The sequence below is a fragment of the Mobula hypostoma genome, chromosome 2 (assembly GCF_963921235.1).
Source record: "Mobula hypostoma chromosome 2, sMobHyp1.1, whole genome shotgun sequence".
Classification (NCBI taxonomy): Eukaryota; Metazoa; Chordata; class Chondrichthyes; order Myliobatiformes; family Myliobatidae; genus Mobula; species Mobula hypostoma.
In genome coordinates this window covers 241,005,933-241,023,703 of record NC_086098.1, presented here as the reverse complement: position 1 = coordinate 241,023,703, position 17,771 = coordinate 241,005,933, and the positions used below count along the sequence as shown (strand labels likewise).

General features: G+C 53.5%; 1 protein-coding gene across 3 annotated transcripts in view; it reads right to left on the bottom strand.

Moving 5' to 3' along the window:
- Positions 1–750: 750 nt before the first annotated feature.
- LOC134342994 (thrombospondin-3-like) overlaps positions 751–17,771 on the bottom strand; it is a 96,425-nt gene continuing 79,404 nt past the window's right edge. For all 3 annotated transcript variants that reach the window (XM_063041772.1, XM_063041773.1, XM_063041774.1), the window contains 7 exons: positions 16,645–16,838; positions 12,840–13,018; positions 12,009–12,057; positions 7,643–7,839; positions 6,926–7,098; positions 1,290–1,429; positions 751–1,182 (listed from right to left, as the gene is read on the bottom strand). In XM_063041772.1, coding sequence (XP_062897842.1) covers positions 1,127–1,182; positions 1,290–1,429; positions 6,926–7,098; positions 7,643–7,839; positions 12,009–12,057; positions 12,840–13,018; positions 16,645–16,838 — 988 coding nt within the window. In that variant the 3' untranslated portion in view covers positions 751–1,126. The remainder of the gene's footprint in view (positions 1,183–1,289; positions 1,430–6,925; positions 7,099–7,642; positions 7,840–12,008; positions 12,058–12,839; positions 13,019–16,644; positions 16,839–17,771) is intronic.

Below are 17,771 nucleotides of genomic sequence, written 5' to 3'. Positions count from 1 at the left end.
TGGGAGGGGGGCTGGGGAGGGGGCACCGCTCTGTGGGAGGGGCGGCGAGGAGGGAGCTCCACTCTGTGGGCGGGGCGGCGAGGAGGGAGCTCCACACTGTGGGAGGGGGGCTGGGGAGGGGGCACCACTCTGTGGGAGGGGCGGCGAGGAGGGAGCTCCACTCTGTGGGAGGGGCGGCGAGGAGGGAGCTCCACTCTGTGGGAGGGGCGGCGAGGAGGGAGCTCCACACTGTGGGAGGGCGGCGAGGAGGGAGCTCCACTCTGTGGGCGGGGCGGCGAGGAGGGAGCTCCACTCTGTGGGCGGGGCGCCGAGGAGGGAGCTCCACTCTGTGGGAGGGGCGCCGAGGAGGGAGCTCCACACTTTGGGAGGGGCGCCGAGGAGGGGATCGCTGCGGTGAGGAGGGAGCTCCACAGTGTGGGAGGGGGGCTGGGGAGGGGGCACCGCTCTGTGGGAGGGGCGGCGAGGAGGGAGCTCCACTCTGTGGGCGGGGCGGCGAGGAGGGAGCTCCACACTGTGGGAGGGGGGCTGGGGAGGGGGCACCACTCTGTGGGAGGGGCGGCGAGGAGGGAGCTCCACTCTGTGGGAGGGGCGGCGAGGAGGGAGCTCCACTCTGTGGGCGGGGCGGCGAGGAGGGAGCTCCACACTGTGGGAGGGCGGTTTGCTGAGCAATCAGAGACATCGTTACTGGAACGAAATGTTTACCCCCCCGCCCCGCCCATCTTTCCCTATGGGCGAACAAGAAAGTCGGGACCGACACCCGGATCGAGAAGAGCCTCTCACCGCACTCCCCTCGGCCTGGATTTATTACTCAGACAATAACATCGTGACATTCCCTGCGTAGCCGTGGACGGGCCGTGGTGTTTCCTACATTACAGCCACAGACACACAGCTGCGGCAGCACTGGCCGGCCGAAGGTGGAGACGGGGGGGGCGCTGTTGAAAGTCTAGTCTCTTCCTCAGCCACAAGTCAAGGCGAATCCTTTCTGGATTCTTCCTGCACACGGACGGTGCCGAATCTTCTTATAAACATGGTCGTAGCGTTTTGAAAATCTGTCCTTGAGACGCGCTTCTCTGCTCTTGCGCGCAGATCCTCGATGGCGTCGAACTGCCGAACCCCTCTCGCCCGCTCAGAGGCCGAGTAACAAGAGCTTGCGGAATGGCTCGAAGTCTTCAGGAATGGTGTCTGATGGGGGGGGGGGGGAGAGAAGAGGGAGGTAGGTGAGTGGGAGAGAACAACCCAACGCGTGCGGCCCGACACCAGGGTGGGGGTCACGGCCGCTGGGTACTCACCGTTACATCTGTAGCGCAGGTTGGACCAGATGATGTTCTCCTGGGAGAAACAGAAGACCCCAAGGCGGCCCCCACGCATCGTCGTGTCGATCGTGACTCCGGAGTCGGCCACCAGGTTAGGCCCTTCATACAGCTTCACTCTGCCAGGGTCGTGGGAAGGAAAAAACTTCTCAAATTAGCCCCAGGTGCCCTGGTGACCGGTCACACTACTCATTACAAACTCCTGAGGGGCAAGCTGGCAGGAGTTAATAAAGTTATGACAGGCATAGATAGGGTTCAAAAAAGCATCAAAGTGAATATATGTTACCTTATACTCCTTAAGGTTCACTTTCCTGCAGGCATTTACAGGGAAAATAAATAAACAGAGTAGAATTTACAACAAAAACATACATAAAGGCTTACAATCAATGCTCAAGAGATGACAATCTGTGCAAATAAATGAAAACATACCAAGAACACAGGTTGGAGATATGTCTCTACCAAAGAGGTGTGTGACACTCCTTCCCCTCTGCTGGCCTGCAGGTCACCCTTGGGCAAGGTGTAGCCCCTGCCTAGTGTTCCCCACCCCTGGGAAGTCATGGGAGATGGTCGTATGAGCAGCTGGTGTATATCACAAGTTCTAGTTATGCGACCACTGACGCCAGGTAGACAATCTCTGAAGAGTATTGATAATGGATGGAGTCACCCATCTTGTCAAGACACTGTCCAGAAGGTGGCTATGGCAAACCACTCCTGCGGAGAAATTTGCCAAAAACAACCATGGTCATGGTCGCCCACTTCATACAACACAGCACAAAATGTCCCTCCTGTAACCGAGTCTCACAAATGGACACAACATCATAACCTCATATGTTGATCCATGCCCCGAGCTCATCCGCCTTTCCTACGATACTTCTTGCATTGAAATATATGCTCCTCAGGACATTGGTCACATCATGCTTAACCTTTTGATTCCTGACTTTGAGGTCTTAACAACATCTGCCTCCATAAACTCTCCACTATCTGTCCAGACACTTTGATTCCCATCCCCCTGCAGCTCTAGTTTAAATCTGCTCCCTGACCCCCCACCCCTCCCCCACCCTTGTGCAGCTCTAGAAAACCTTCCCGCGAGGATATTAGTTCCCCTCTAGTTTAGGTGCAAACTCTTTCTTCTGTACAGGTCCCACCTTTTCTGGAAGAGAGCCCAATGATCCAAAAATCTGACACCCTTCCTCCTGCACCAAATCCTCAGCCATGCGTTAAATTGTATGATCTTCCTATGTCTGGCCTCATTTGCACGTGGCACGGGTAGCAATCATGAAATCACAACTCTGGAGATCCTACCCTTTAACTTAGCACCTAATTCCATGAACTCACTCTGCAGAACCTCGTCACTCTTCCTACCTATGTCATTGGTACGTAGGGATGCTAAGGACTCAATCTGAGATACCCCAGAGCCTAGCAGCTGGAAGGCAATGTACCCCAAGAGGAGCACGTGTGTGTGTGTCTGTCTGTCCAACTAAGTGTCTGTGTCTGTGTCTATCTGTCCGTCTGTGTGTCTGTGACCACAATAAATTTGAACCATTTCTACTCACACACATCATTCAGTTTCCCCAGGTGAGCAAATACATTTACAAGGAGTAAGCTGGGGGGAATATTTTTCTTCATTTTTGTTGGGAATGGACAACTATCAGATAAAGATTAGCTTTATTTGTCACACGTACATCGAAACAAGACAGTGAAATGTATGGTTTGCGTTAACAACCAACACAGTCCGAGGATGGGCTGGGGGCAGCCCACAAGTGTCGCCACGCTTCTGACACCAACAGAGCATGCCCACAACTCACTAAACTTAACCCGCACGTCACTGGACTGTGGGAGGAAACTGGAGCACCCGGAGGAAACCCACGCGGTCACGGGGAGAACGTAGAAACTCCTCACAGACATCAGCGGGAATTGAACGCGGGCTGCTGGCTGTAAAGTATAACAATAACCGCTACACTACTGTGCTGCTCTGCAGTTCAGCACAGACAGGTTGGGCCGAATGGCCTGTTGCTGTGGTCCACTGTTTATGCCCACGCTTCACTGTGCTTTAGTGTTTGCATTGTTCTCAGATCACAGTCATACAGGAAAACAGGTCCCTCGGCCTACAGCAGGATGGCAACCAAGTTACCTAGCTGAGCCATGGACCCACGTATACCATTAACTGAGGGGTCCGTGAACCCCCAGCTCTAAACCTTCCGGGCGGTGGGGGGGGGGGTGTCGATGCTTCTGCTGCTGCTTGTGCGTGGTGGGGGGGGGGAGGGTGGCTTTCGGTTTCTGATGTTCCTATTATTCATTCCATGGGTTTTCTGGTTTCATGGATGCCTGTGAAGAGTAAGAATTTCAGGGCGCATGCATTAAATTGAACCTGTAAGAATTTCAGGGTGTTCAGGTACTTAATCACACATTGCTCTGCGACGACACCGGTGCCAAGCTGTATGGGTCCTAATGCCCTTCCCTTGGACAACATTGGTGTCGTGGAGAGGGGAGACTTGCAGCATGGACAACTGCTGGTCTTCCATACAACCTTGCCCAGGCCTGCGCCCTGGAGAGTGAAGACTTTCCAGGCGCAGATCCATGGTCTCGCAAGACTAACGGATGCCTTTACTTTTAAGAATTTCAGGGTGTATGCTGTTTGAATTAAATTGGACCTGTGGTTTGACGTTTAATGTCCTCAGAAGTGAGCACACTCCCCAGCCGTGGACTCACTTTTGGAGACTCTACAGTTCGTTCCAGGTGTTCTTGTTTACTATCTGTGCGATTTGACCGAGGCGCCGAGGTGCGGCGGGACAGGCTCTGCGCGCCGTGGCCTGCAGCCATCGACGCACCGCTGAGCGGACTGACCCAGTGGCTGTGGCTCCTGGACCATCTCAGGGACGCCGCTGTTCGATGTTTAACGTTCTGTGTGCTACCCGCGTGCTTTCTGCTGTTTGCGCAACCTGTTCTCTTTATTGTGCGTTGGGTGTTTGCTGGTCTTTATTGTGCAGGGTTATTCTTTAAAGGGGTTGCATGGTGTTCCTGTGGCTGCCTGTGGGTAGACAAAGCTCAGGGGTGTGTACAGTACTTTGAAACCTTTCACATCCATGTAAGCATCCAAGTGCTTTTTAGATACAATAACTGTACGCCCCTCTGCCACTCCCTCTGCCAGCCTGCTCTGTATACCCACCACCCTTTGTGTGGGAAAAGTTGTCTCTTGGGTCCCTTTGAATCTGTTCCACCCTCAATTTAAACTTGAGCCCTCTAGTTTTGGACTCCCCTACCTAGGGCAGCAGTCCCCAACCACCGGGCCACAAAACATGTGCCACCGGGCTGCGAGGAAACGATACGAGTCAACAGCACCTTTCCTCATTCCCTGTCACGCACTGTGAAACTTGAGGTAACCTACCAAATCATACCAAATAACACATAAAACCTAAAACAGCACTTCACTGTGAATGATATGATAAATATACAGCCTATATGAAGTAGAAATAATGTATGTACAGTGTAGTTTCACTTAACAGAATCGGGAAGATTAAACCAAAACCGATTTGTAGAAAAAAAAAATCAGCATGTCACGCATGTGCACGTCACGCATGCACACAGGTGCCCGCACAAGGCTTCATAGTCATGGTAGTCTTTCCTGGGCTAAACACAAGTGTCCTGTATTTGACTGTTACCTTTGTCCCTTATTCGGGAGTGAGAAAGTTGGCAACCCTATTTGAACACGCCCCCCCCCCCCACCACCGTCGGCCGGTCCGCAAGAATATTGTCAATATTAAACCGGTCCGCGGTGCAAAAAAGGTTGGGGACCCCTGACCTAGGGAATAAAACTGTGACAATCCACACCCTACCTATGCCCCTCATGGTTTTATAAACCTCTGTCGGAATTTGAGGAGACCTGGTACGTGTCCAAAAACTCTCGCGAATTCCTACGGATGCACCACGGACAGTATTCCAACCCGTTGCACCAACGTCTGGTACGGAGGCTCCACTGCACAGGATCAGGGGGAAACGCGGCAGAGAGTTGTAAACTCAGCCAGCTCCATCGCGGGCTCTAGACTCCTCACCATCGAAGACAGCGGTGCCCAGAGGCCTCAAGGACCCCCATCACCCAGGACGTGCCCTCCTCTCACTACTACCATCAGGGAGGAGGTACAGGAGCCCAAAGATCCACATTCAAATTTTTACGAACAGATTCCTCCCCTCCACCATCAGACTTCTGAACAATGCCTCACTATTCTGTTCTATTTGTGCTCTATTTATTTATTTCTTATCTTGCTTATTGAAAATTCTGGTGATTTTTTTTTAATGTATTGCAAAGTACTGCTGCCTCAAACAAGACCAATGCCAGTGATGGTAAACCAGATCCCAAGGTCACCCCTCAGCCCCCTCCGCTCCAGGGAAAATGGTCCCAGCCTGTCAAGCCCTCCAGTGCCGGGAATATCCTCGTGAATCTTTTCTGCACCCTCTCCAGCTTAATGACATCGTCCTCTGGCTGTCTGTAGTTCTCCAAACGTGGCCTTGTAGGGAACGTCCCAATTCCAATACTCAGTGAAAAGACCGTGAAGTCGCATCATCCCATTTGGTTACAAGCTCGGAATCTCTCCGCTGCTCCTTTTAAGACCCTCTTTCCGCTCCGCGGCCACCCACTGGGACAGACCCCGCTTCCGGCAGGCAGAACAGCGGGTTGAAGATTTGAGTTCAAGAGCCGTGAGGTAATGTTACAGCTATACAAGACGTTGGTCAGACCCCACTTGGAGTACCGTGTTCAGTTCTGGCCACTTCACTACAGGAAGGATGTGGACACTATAGAGAGAGTGCAGAGGAGATTTACAAAGATGTTGCCTGGATTGGAGAGCGTGTCTTAAGAGAATAGGTTGAATTTTTGGCCTTTTCTCCTTCCAGCGACGGAGGATGAGAGGTGACCTGACAGAGGTGTATAAGAGGATGAGAGGCATTGATCATGTGGATAGCCAGAGGCTTTTTCCCAGGGCTGAAATGGCGAACACGAGAGGGCACAGTTTTAAGGTGCTTGGAAGTAGATACAAGGGGGATGTCAGGGGTAAGTTTTTCCACACAGAAAGCAGAATGCACTGCCAGCGACGGTGGTAGAGGTGGATACAATAGGGTCTTTTAAGAGACTCTTAGATAGATACATGGAGCTCAGAAAAATAGAGGGCTATGCGGTAGGGAAATTCTAGGCAGTTTCTAGAGTAGGTTTCGTGGGCCGAAGGATATGCTGTAGGTTTCTATGTTGTAAAGATTAGCCGAACTTGACAAAACATAGAATGAATGCGTCATTTTGCGTCAATGACCAACACAGACTAAAGGATGTGCTGGGGGCCGACACCATTGCTGACATACAGTACCATGGTCACAAGTTACCAACCCTAACCTGTACGTCTTTGGAACATAGGAGGAAACCAGAGCACAGGGAGAAAGTCATTGGACTAGGTGGTTTAAATGGTTTGGCATGGACTAGATGGGCCAAAGGGCCTGTACTTTTACAGACAGTGGCAGGAATTGAACCCCGATCTTACAGCTGGCGCTGTAAGGCGTTACACGAACTGCCGCGCTACCCGTGCCAGGTTAGCGGGGTTGGCTGGCGGACGGCGAGCCGCCCCAAGGCTCACCTGATGTAGCCCACCTGGGGCCTGTGGACCAGGTGCCAGCGGTACGAGGTCTTGTCCCTCCAGCCTTCATCGCGGGGGTCCTTCCACAGCAGCGTCACCTGGTCGGTGATGGACTCCGTGTTCCACAGGGCGTTCCGCAGGTACTCCCCCGGGCCGCTCTTTGACTTCACAGCCTGCGTCGTGGTGGGGGGACAGAAGGGACAGGAAGGGAGCAGAGGTCAGGAGGGGAGCTTCTGGACACGACTGAACTCGGAGGTAGTGGTGAGGTCCACTTAGCAACCTCCAGACCACCCTTAGCAGAGGCTGCGTTACCGACTCCCACACGTTAACATCGCCCCAGATTCCAGCATCGGCAGTCCTCACCCCGAAGAGCAGGTGAAGATTGCACACACACAAAACGCTGGAGGAACTCAGCAGGTCAGGCAGCATCTATGGAGAGGAATAAAGAGTCGACGTTTCAGGCCGAGACCCTGCAGCAGGACTGGGAAGGTGAGCACTTCACCTGTGGCTCTGTCAGGGTCAAGTCCAGTGATCCCAGCGCGGCCTCCTTTACAACGTCGAGCGGGAGGCTGCTTCATCGAGCACCTTTGCTCTGACTGCCGCAAAATGCAGGATCTCTCCCCCCCCACCTGCAATTCCCTCTCATTCCCCCCCCCCGCATTAAAATAACAATTGATCCGGCTCGGGATCCGTTGGGAATGCTGTGGTTGGACCCACCTTGAGCTGCAGGGCTGGCTCGGCCACGGCTCGGAACGGCGTGGGCTGCCAGTACGTCTGTTCCGTCTGCTTCCACATCACCACGTAGAAGCTGGAGCTGTCCTGATAGCCGAAGATGAAGCCGGCGTAGTCATCGTCGGTCACCGTGTTGACGTGGAATGTGCCTTCGAAGTCCACCCCATTGAACGCCGTGTACCCTGGTGGGGGGGAGAGGAGAGGAGAGAGGTGACAGCTGGACTCAGGGAGCTGCAACCTGCCTGTAACCCCGCCATGACCCTTCACCGAGGAGAAAGCTGTGGTGACCACGCTGGAATGGAATTGTCATGTGTACTGAGGTACAGTGAAAAGCTGGTCCTGCTTTCTCTTCAAACTGATCCAATCATTACAACGGGGCACTGAGGCAGCACAAGGTAAAACAACAGAATGCGGAAAAAACTCTTCCACGTTTCACCTCCCAGCCCCTCACTTCATCCCCTTCCCCCACCCATCCACCCACCTTCCCCCTCACCTGGTCTCACCTGTCACCTCCCAGCTCCTCACTTCATCTCCCTCCCCACCCACCTTCCCCCTCACCTGTCACCTCTCAGCTCCTCACTTCATCCCCCTCCCCCACCCATCCACCCACCTTCCCCCTCACCTGGTCTCACCTGTCACCTCCCAGCTCCTCACTTCATCCCCTTCCCCACCCACCTTCCCCCTCACCTGGTCTCACCTGTCACCTCCCAGCTCCTCACTTCATCCCCCTCCCCACCCACCTTCCCCCTCACTTGGTTTCACCTGTCACCTCCCAGCTCCTCACTTTATCCCCTTCCCCCACCCACCCACCTTCCCCCTCACCTGGTCTCACCTGTCACCTCTCAGCTCCTCACTACATCCCCCCTCCCCCTCCCCCACCCACCCATGTTGGCGTGTGGCCAAGTGGTTAAGGTGTTTGTCTAGTGATTCGAAGGTCGCTAGTTCGAGCCTTGGCTGAGGCAGTGTGTTGTGTCCTTGAGCAAGGCACTTAACCACACATTGCTCTGCGACGACACTGGTGCCAAGCTGTATGGGTCCTAATGCCCTTCCCTTGGACAACATCGGTAGCGTGGAGAGGGGAGACTTGCAGCATGGGCAACTGCCGGTCTTCCATACAACCTCACCCAGGCCTGCGCCCTGGAAACCTTCCAAGGCACAAATCCATGGTCTCACGAGACTAACGGATGCCTAAAAAAATGGTGCAGAATAAAGTGTCACAGCTACCAAGCAGGTGCAGTGCAGGCACAAGAGGTGCAAGAGCCACAGTGAGGTAGAGTGTGAGGTGAAGAGTCCACCTTATCGTACCAGGGAGCTGTTCAATAGTCTTAAAACCGCCGGATGGAAGCTGTCCTTGAGACTGGTGGTATGAGCTTCCAGGTTTTTGTGATTTCTGCCCATTGGGAGAAGAGAGAATGTCCGAGGTGGATGGGATCTTTACTGCGGCAGTGAGAAGTGTGGACAGAGTCAGTCCACGGAGGGGAGGCTGGTTTCTGTGACGCACTGAGCTGTGTCCACAACTCTCTGCAGTTTCTTGCGGTCGCGGGCAGAGCAGTTACCGTACCGAGCCGTGATGCATCCAGACAGAGCAGCAATTTAAAAATAAATAATCCCATTTCCCACCTCCAGGGCCCTGGCTTCTAGTTTCCTGCTCTCGATGCTTTAAACATGCAGAGAATTCCTCAGGCAGGAAGTTCCCATCGACCTTAACCCTTTTGCTGCCCATGTACAAGACGGTAAGAGGCAGAAACTGAGTGGGCAGCCAGAGACTTTTCCCCAGAGCAGAAATGGCTAACGTGAGAAGGCATAAAAATATGGGGGGGGGGTGGGCACCGGTGGTAAGTTTTGTACGGGGTGCTGGGTGTGTGGAATGGACCGCCAGGAGTGCTGGTTCAGGCAGAGACATTAGGGACATTGAGAGACTCTCAGACAGATAAATGCAGGGCTTCTTGGGGTGGAAGTGTTAGAATCAGAGGTTCCCAACCTTTTTTATGCCATGGACCCTTACCATTAATAAAGAGGCTTGTGGACCCCAGGGTGGGAACCCTTGTGTTAGTTTGATCTTCAAAATGTTAAAGGGTTGGCACAACATTGTGGGCTGAAGGGCCTGTAATGTGCTGTGTTATTGATTCCCTGTGCCCCATTAATCCCTCCCAATCTCGCACTCACAAAGCATAAATCTTTCCTCGTTTTCGCTTTTACAACAAAGGAATTTAACCCCAGTCGAGTAAGGGTAATTCTGCAATCCCGATATTCCAGCCCCGACACTTGTACATGGTGCTGCTCTGGTCCGTGTTGTACACAGACCCAGCACGGCCTCCCCGCCTGTCCTCCCGCCCAAAGACACTGTGTGCTCAATCACTACCTCCTCTATGTAGCCTTGGATATTGCAGCTTGAAAACGTGGACCACCGGGCTCGAGGAATCAGAGTCAGATTCGATATCACCGGCAGATGCCGTGAAAATGTACAGCAGCAGTATATTACAATGCATATTAACAGAGGGAAGAACATGAATTACAGTAAATAGACCGGTAATATTTAAATTAGATCAGTGCTATTCCACTGTTATCAGTCTCCGAACGGAACTAAAGGGTAGTTCAATGCACCGCGTCTGGGTAAGGGGAGATGGAGAGGATGGGGGTGGAGAGGAGCAGGGGGAGGGGTGCAGAGGGGGAGGCGGAGGGGTGCAGAGGGGGAGGGTGCAGAGGGGGAGGGGGGAAGGGTGCAGAGGGGGAGGCGGAGGGGTGCAGAGGGGGAGGCGGAGGGGTGCAGAGGGGGAGGGGGAGGGATGCAGAGGAGCAGAGGGGAGGGTGCAGAGGAGGAGGGGGAGGGTGCAGAGGAGGAGGGGGAGGGTGCAGAGGAGGAGGGGGAGGGTGCAGAGGAGGAGGGGGAGGGTGCAGAGGGGGAGGGGGAAGGGTGCAGAGGGGAGGGGGAGGGTGCAGAGGGGGAGGGGAGGGGTGCAGAGGAGGTGGGGGAGGGGTGTAGAGGGGGAGGGATGCAGAGGAGGTGGGGGAGGGGTGTAGAGGGGGAGGGATGCAGAGGAGGTGGGGGGAGGGGTGCAGAGGAGGAGAATCTGTGGAATTTTTTGCCACAGGCAGCTATGGAGGCCAAGTCTTTATGTATATTTAAGCCAGAGGTTGATAGATTCTTGATTGGTCAGGGTATGAACAGATACAGGGAGAAGTCAGGAAATTAGGGCTGAGAGGGAAATTGGATCAGCCATGATGAACTATCGTAGCAGGGCTTGATAGGCCAAATGGCCTAATTCTGTTCCTTTATCTTATGGTCTGAGGGGAGAGGGGAGAGAGAGTGATTGATTCTGCAAATGCTGGAAAAACAGAGTAAAACACACAAAGTACTGGAGGAACTCAGCAAGTCAGGCAGCATTTATGGAGAGGAATAAACAGTCAACGTTTTGGACTGAAACCCTTCATCAGGACGAAGAAGGATGAAGCAAGAGTGGAGACAGAATGGGGAATACAGAAAGAGGGAAGGGAGAGGCAGGGAGAAATTATCGGAAGTTGGAGAAATGATGCTTATGCCATCGGATTGGAATGGAATAACTTGTCAGTGTAAGAATGGGAAATAGAATTAAAACCGGTGGCCATTGAGATGCTCAACATTAGTCCAAGATTGTCACAACTGACAATAATCTGTTCCTATGTCCCCCACACTGACTGAGTCACAGAGTTTGGCCTGATTTCCCACATCCTGAAAATGACAGTGAAGGAAGGGAATTGGACAGTACGTAAGTTACACAGAGTGAAGCTCCCTCCGCACCGTCCCATCACACACTCCCGGGGTCAGACACAGAGTGAATCTCCCTCCGCACCGTCCCATCACACACTCCCGGGGTCAGACACAGAGTGAAACTCCCTCTACACCATCCCATCACACACTCCCAGGGTCAGACACAGAGTGAAGCTCCCTCCACACCGTCCCATCACACACTCCCGGGGTCAGACACAGAGTGAAGCTCCCTCCACACTGTTCCATCACACACTCCCAGGGTCAGACACAGAGTGAAGCTCCCTCCGCACCGTCCCATCACACACTCCCGGGGTCAGACACAGAGTGAAACTCCCTCTACACTGTCCCATCACACACTCCCGGGGTCAGACACAGAGTGAATCTCCCTCTGCACCGTCCCATCACACACTCCCGGGGTCAGACACAGAGTGAAGCTCCCTCCGCACCGTCCCATCACACACTCCTGGGATATGAGACGTCTGTATTGCCTTTATGTGGGCCCATATCTTGGGGACATTTACCGGTAAATGCTGAATAGAGACAGAACAATGGTTGACACTACTCTAGCTGACCCCAGACACTTCAGAAATTGTTGCAACTCACCAACGGCTAACCCAGGGTCACTGTTCATCGTCTGGACGATCTCCATTCCCTGTGACACAAATGGAGAGAAATGAGGGTCACAGAGCAACAAATCAGATGTGCTGGCTGCTTCGAGGGGCAGTGGACAGCACTGGACAACAGTCGAGTCCTGGAGAGCTGAGCTCCAATACAAACTGGAGGGGGTTCAGATAGCAGTGGTTCAACCCACAGATACCACACAGCTCTACCCCTCCCACAGTATAGTGCTCCCTCCTCATCACCTCTCACACAGTCCAGCACTCTCTCAGCAACCCTCCCACAGTGCACCCTCCTCACCGCCCCTCCCACAGTGCTCCCTCCTCACTGCCCCCCCCACGGTGCACCCTCCTCACCGCCCCCCTCACAGTACGATGCTCCCTCCTCATCGCCCCTCCCACAGTACGATGCTCCCTCCTCATCGCCCCTCCCACAGTGCTCCCTCCTCACCGCCCCTCCCACAGTGCTCCCTCCTCACCGCCCCCCTCACAGTGCTCCCTCACCGCCCCTCCCACAGCTCTCTCTCCTCACCGCCCCTCCCACAGCTCTCTCTCCTCACCACCCCCCCACAGTGCACCCTCCTCACCGCCCCTCCCACAGTGCACCCTCCTCACCGCCCCCCCACAGTGCTCCCTCACCACCCCTCCCACAGCACAGCTCTCCCTCCCCTCCGCCCCTCCCACAGCTCTCTCTCCTCACCGCCCTGTCGGCCACAGTCTTTGTCTTAAGACGTGTGTATATTCACAGGACACAACCAGAAACAGCTGACTAGAGACGGAGGCCCACAAATGCGGCGGGCCCGGGGCTTGGATTCACCTGGTTCAGGACCACCCAGTTGGGATCAATCTGCGCGTCACCCTCCGGGTCCAGGACGACCGTCTGATAGGCTCGGAAGTCAGTGAGGGTGACCTCGGCACTCTCAGGACACACATCAAACTCATCGAACACGGTGTCGTTGTCAAAGTCGTCCTCGCAGACGTCACCAACCCCGTCACCTGGAGCAAAGCAACATCCAAATGACAGACTGGCCCCCTACTGCCCACCCGCCCCACCGTCACCTCCTTCCACCCCCCACGCTCTCACTCCCAAACTAGATGTCCCAATTCCCCTCTTCAGCCCCAGTGGGGCAATGCCTCTGACCAGCGCGCTCTCTTCTCACTGCCACCATTGGACAGGAGGTACAGGAGCCTCAGGACCAGCTATCACCCCTCAACCAGCAGGCTCCTGTACCAGCGAGATAACTTCACTCGCGACTCTGAGCGGACTCAACAACTCATTGTCTTAGTATCTTCCCATTTCACAGTTTGCTTTGCAGATGGGCTGTTTGTCTGTTGGTGTGGAGAGGGGGGGTTAGTTTTGTTGTAATGCCTGTCGTGTTGTATGTTGACTGCAGGTTGCTCTGCTGAACATTGTGAGCACGCTATGTTAGTGCCAGAACATGTGCTGACACTTGTGGGCTGCCCCCAGCACATCCTCGGACTGTGCGGTTGTTAACACAAACGACACATTTCACTGTCTGTTTCGATGTACGTGTGACAAATAAAGCTAATCTTAAATCCTGAAGACTTGTGTAGTTTTTTTGTTATTGCTGTCGTATTTTTCCCTGAAAATTAAGTGCATGGTAACGTACACTCAGTGGCCACTTTATTAGGTACGCCTGCTCGTTAATGCAAATATTTAATCAGCCAATCGCGTGGCAGCGACTCGATGCACAAAAGCACGCAGACGTGGCCGAGAGGTTCAACTGTTATTCAGACCAAACACCAGAATGGGGAGGAAATGTGACTTTGACCGTGGGATTTTCACGCACACAGTCTCTTAGAGTTTACAGAGAAGGGGGAGAGTAACAAAAAACATCCAGTGAGCAGCAGTTCTGCGGCTGGAAACAGAAATGAGAGAGGGGCCAGAGGAGAACGGGGAGACTGGTTCAAGCCAACAGGAACTCAGGTAACCTCACATTACAACGGTGGTGTGCAGAAGAGCATCTCTGAATGCACAACACACTGATGGGCCACAGCAGCTAAAGAGCACGAACATACACCCAGTGGGGGACCTTATCAGGTAAAGCAGGTGCACAATGACATGGCAACTGCGTGTATTCGTGATTTGATAATAAATTTGAACTTCGTGTGAAGTTCTGCCATTTAGGGTCCTATTGCCTCATTAAGGACCCCCATCACCCCGGACATGCCCTCTTCTCATCGGTACCATCGAGGAAGAGACACAGGACACACACTCAACGATTCAGGAACAGCTTCTTCCCCTCTGCCATCAGATTTCTGAATGGACAATTAATCCACGTACCCTACCTCACTATTTAAGCTACTTACTTAAATTTTTTAAATGTATTTCTTATTGTAATTTACAGTTTTATTTGGTATTGTACTGAACTGCTGCCACAACACAACACATTCCACGACACACGCCAGTGAAGTGAAACCTAATTCTGATGGCCACCAAACTTTGAGTGGTTAAGCCAGAGACCAAAATCCCAAAAACAACGGTGTCTGTATTGACCCCGGACACAAGATACGCGACAAAGGCGACTGATTTATTATTGTCATGGGATGAGATACAGTATTTTTTGTGTGCCTTCCAGACAGATCCTTGTGACCCAGGCAGCGAAAACGGGAAAACAATAGCAGAACGCAGAACAGAGTGTCGCAGTCACAGAGAAGGAGCAGCGCAGGCCGAAAATTAAGGTGCAAGGACCGTGGAGAGGTAGACTGGAAGATGATGAGTCCATCTTTATCGTACAAGAAGTCAGTTCAGTAGTCTGGGCCAGAAGCTGCCCTTGAACTTGGTGTGACGTGTCTTTAAACTTTTGTATCTGCTGCCCGATGGGAGGTGAGAGAAAACAGAATGTCTGGGGGTGGGGTGATTATGCAGACTGCTTTCCTGAGACAGTAGGGAGTGTAGAAAGCATCAGTGGAAGGTGCTCTGTACACAGACTGAGCTAAGTCTACCAGTGTATAGAACCAAAAGCTGTTGCACTGGGGTAGTTCCACTCTCGTGACCTCCAGAGCCTCAGGTCCAGTGGTACAAACGAGCGTCACAAACTGGGGTCTTCCTTGGTCGCAGTGGATGACTTTGGCGTCTCCTGTGCCTCATCACGCCCTTCGCTCTCCGCAGAGCCGCCTTCCCGGCCGTTCGACCTCACCCACCTCGTCCGCCGGAGCCAACTTCGCGTGCTGGGACCGGAGCGTCCCTGACTCACCGGGGTACGAGGCCGCCGGCGACCGTCACCTGGTGTAACCCACCTGACGAAGCGGCGTACTGCAGCACGGCCGCCATGACATACAAACAGCTGCCTGGAGCCACAGGCGAGAGCTGTGTGTCTGGTGGGGCCTGAAGGTGAGTGAGCAGTCCCAGAATGGATACAAGACTAGCCCCTTCACCAGGGGTCCTACCCCTCCCTGGACTCAGAGAGAATTTTATTCGTATACTGAGATACAATGTGGAACAGACCCTTCCATGTGTGCAGACTGAGTAACTACAAGTGTAAGCAGAGTCATCCGTTGTGCTTTTTTACCTGTATACGTATTCATAAAGTTTCTTTCTGATGTAAAAAGCCCCATACTGACTAACCCTCTCCCCATGTTCAGCCCCTGTTCTCCAGAACCTCATCTCACCTGTTCACTGTGCAAACAGAGTCAGGCAGAAATCATACCTATTATCTTCTTTTCGAAGAAAAGCTGTGCTGGTGTTGGAGAGGGTTCAGAGCATGACCCCAGGAATGAAAGGGTTAATGTATGAGCAGCGTTTGAAGGCTCTGGGCCTGTACTCGCTAGATTTTGGAAGAATGAGAGGGGGATCTCACTGAAACCTATTGAATATTGAAAGGCCTGGATAGAGTGGATGTGGAGATGTTTCCTATGGTGGGAGAGTTTCAGACCAGAGGGCACAGCCTCAGAATAGAGGGGTGTCCATTTCAAACAGAGATGGGGAGGAATTTCTTTCGCCAGAGGTAGGTGAATCAGTGGAATTCATTGCTACAGACGGCTGTGGAGGCCAAGTCATTGGGTGTATTTAAGGCAGAGGTTGATAGGTTCCTGATTAGGCAGGGCATCAAAGGTTACGGGAAGAAGGCAGGCGAATGGAGTTGAGAGGAATCAGAAGTCAGCCATGATGGAATGCAGAACAGACTCAATGGGCCGAGTGGCCTAATTCTACTCTTGGTCTCTTGGGCTTCATACCACTTGATGTATGTGGTGAAATTTGTTGTTAAGTGACAGCAGTACAGTGCAATTCATAAAAATTACTTTTAAATTATGATAAGAATACATGAAATAAATAATGCAAAAAGAAAGAGAAATAATGAGGTAGTCTTCATGGGTTCATATTCCATTCAGAAATCTGATGGCGGTGGGCAGGGAAGAGGCTGTTCCTAACACTTCCCATCCCAGCCACGCCACTGACTATCTCGTGCTCACCACACCCCCGCAAAGTCCACCCCACCCCTTCCTGGACACCATCCGCTCCCCACATCTTCAGCCCCTCTCCTGCTTGCTTGAAATAAGACTGCCCCCACCCCAGACTTCGTCCCACTGCTGACCCCTCCCTGAAGCTTGCCCTCCCCCCTTCCACCCAGTGCTGGGAGGTGCCGGCCTCGGCCACTGACCATCAGAGTCCTTCTGGTTGGGATTGACGATAAGACGGCAATTGTCGGCCCCCGACGGTCCGTAGTCGGGAATTCCGTCGTTGTCGTCGTCCTCGTCGCACTCGTCACCCAGGCCGTCGTTGTCCGAGTCCAGCTGGGAGCTGTTGGGAGTCTCCGGACAGTTGTCCTTGGAGTCCTGGTGCCCGTCGCCGTCGCTGTGACGCAAAACGGAGAGTCAGCAGAACGTGGAGAGGCTGCGCCCAGGCACTGGGGTGGCGGAGGGGAGAGGCTGTCACGCAGTGGAGGCCGGGCAACTGGGCAACCCCGGGCAAATCTCCACCGAATCAGCACGGTAACACCCAAAAACTTCACCCTGCCCAATTACACCCACGTGGCCAATTAACCCCTACGTCTTTGGACTGTGGGAGGAAACTGGAGCACCCGGAGGAAACCCACGCAGACAAGGGGAGAACATACAGACAGCGGTGGGAGGTGAACCCGGGTCACTGGTACTGTGTTACCGTTACGCCAACCGCTATGGTACCACGTCGCCCCTAATAACTTTACCTCCCACGCTGATGTACTGCGACGGGGAGCCTGCGCTGCCTCTCGGTGCTGCCCCCTATACAATCATGGCACAGTGGCTCAGGGCTAGCGTGACACTTTACACCACCGGCAACCACAATCGGGGGTCAATTCCCGCCGCTGCCTCGTAAGCACGCCTCCACCACTTGCACTGGCAGCCCGTGCCACACTTGCACCTCCCTCCGAGTGAAGAAGCTCCCCCCCCCCCAACCTCAGGTTCCTTTTAAATACGTCACCTTTCACCCTTAACCCATGATCTCTAGTTCTAGTCTCACCCAAACATCCTGACTGTCCCTTGAACGGAAGATCCTACAGAAGGTTCTGGGAAGAGCCCAGTCCATCACTGGCAGAGTCCTCCCCACCACTGGGCACATGTAGAAGAAACGTTGTCGCAGGAGAACGGCATCCATCATCCGGGACCCCCACCACCCAGGACATGCCCTCTTCTCACCGCTGCCATCAGGAACCACAGGGCCCACACCACCAGGTTCAGGAACAGTTACTACCCCCTCAATCAGCAGGCTCTTCAACCAAAGGGAACAACTTCACTCACCCCCCACACT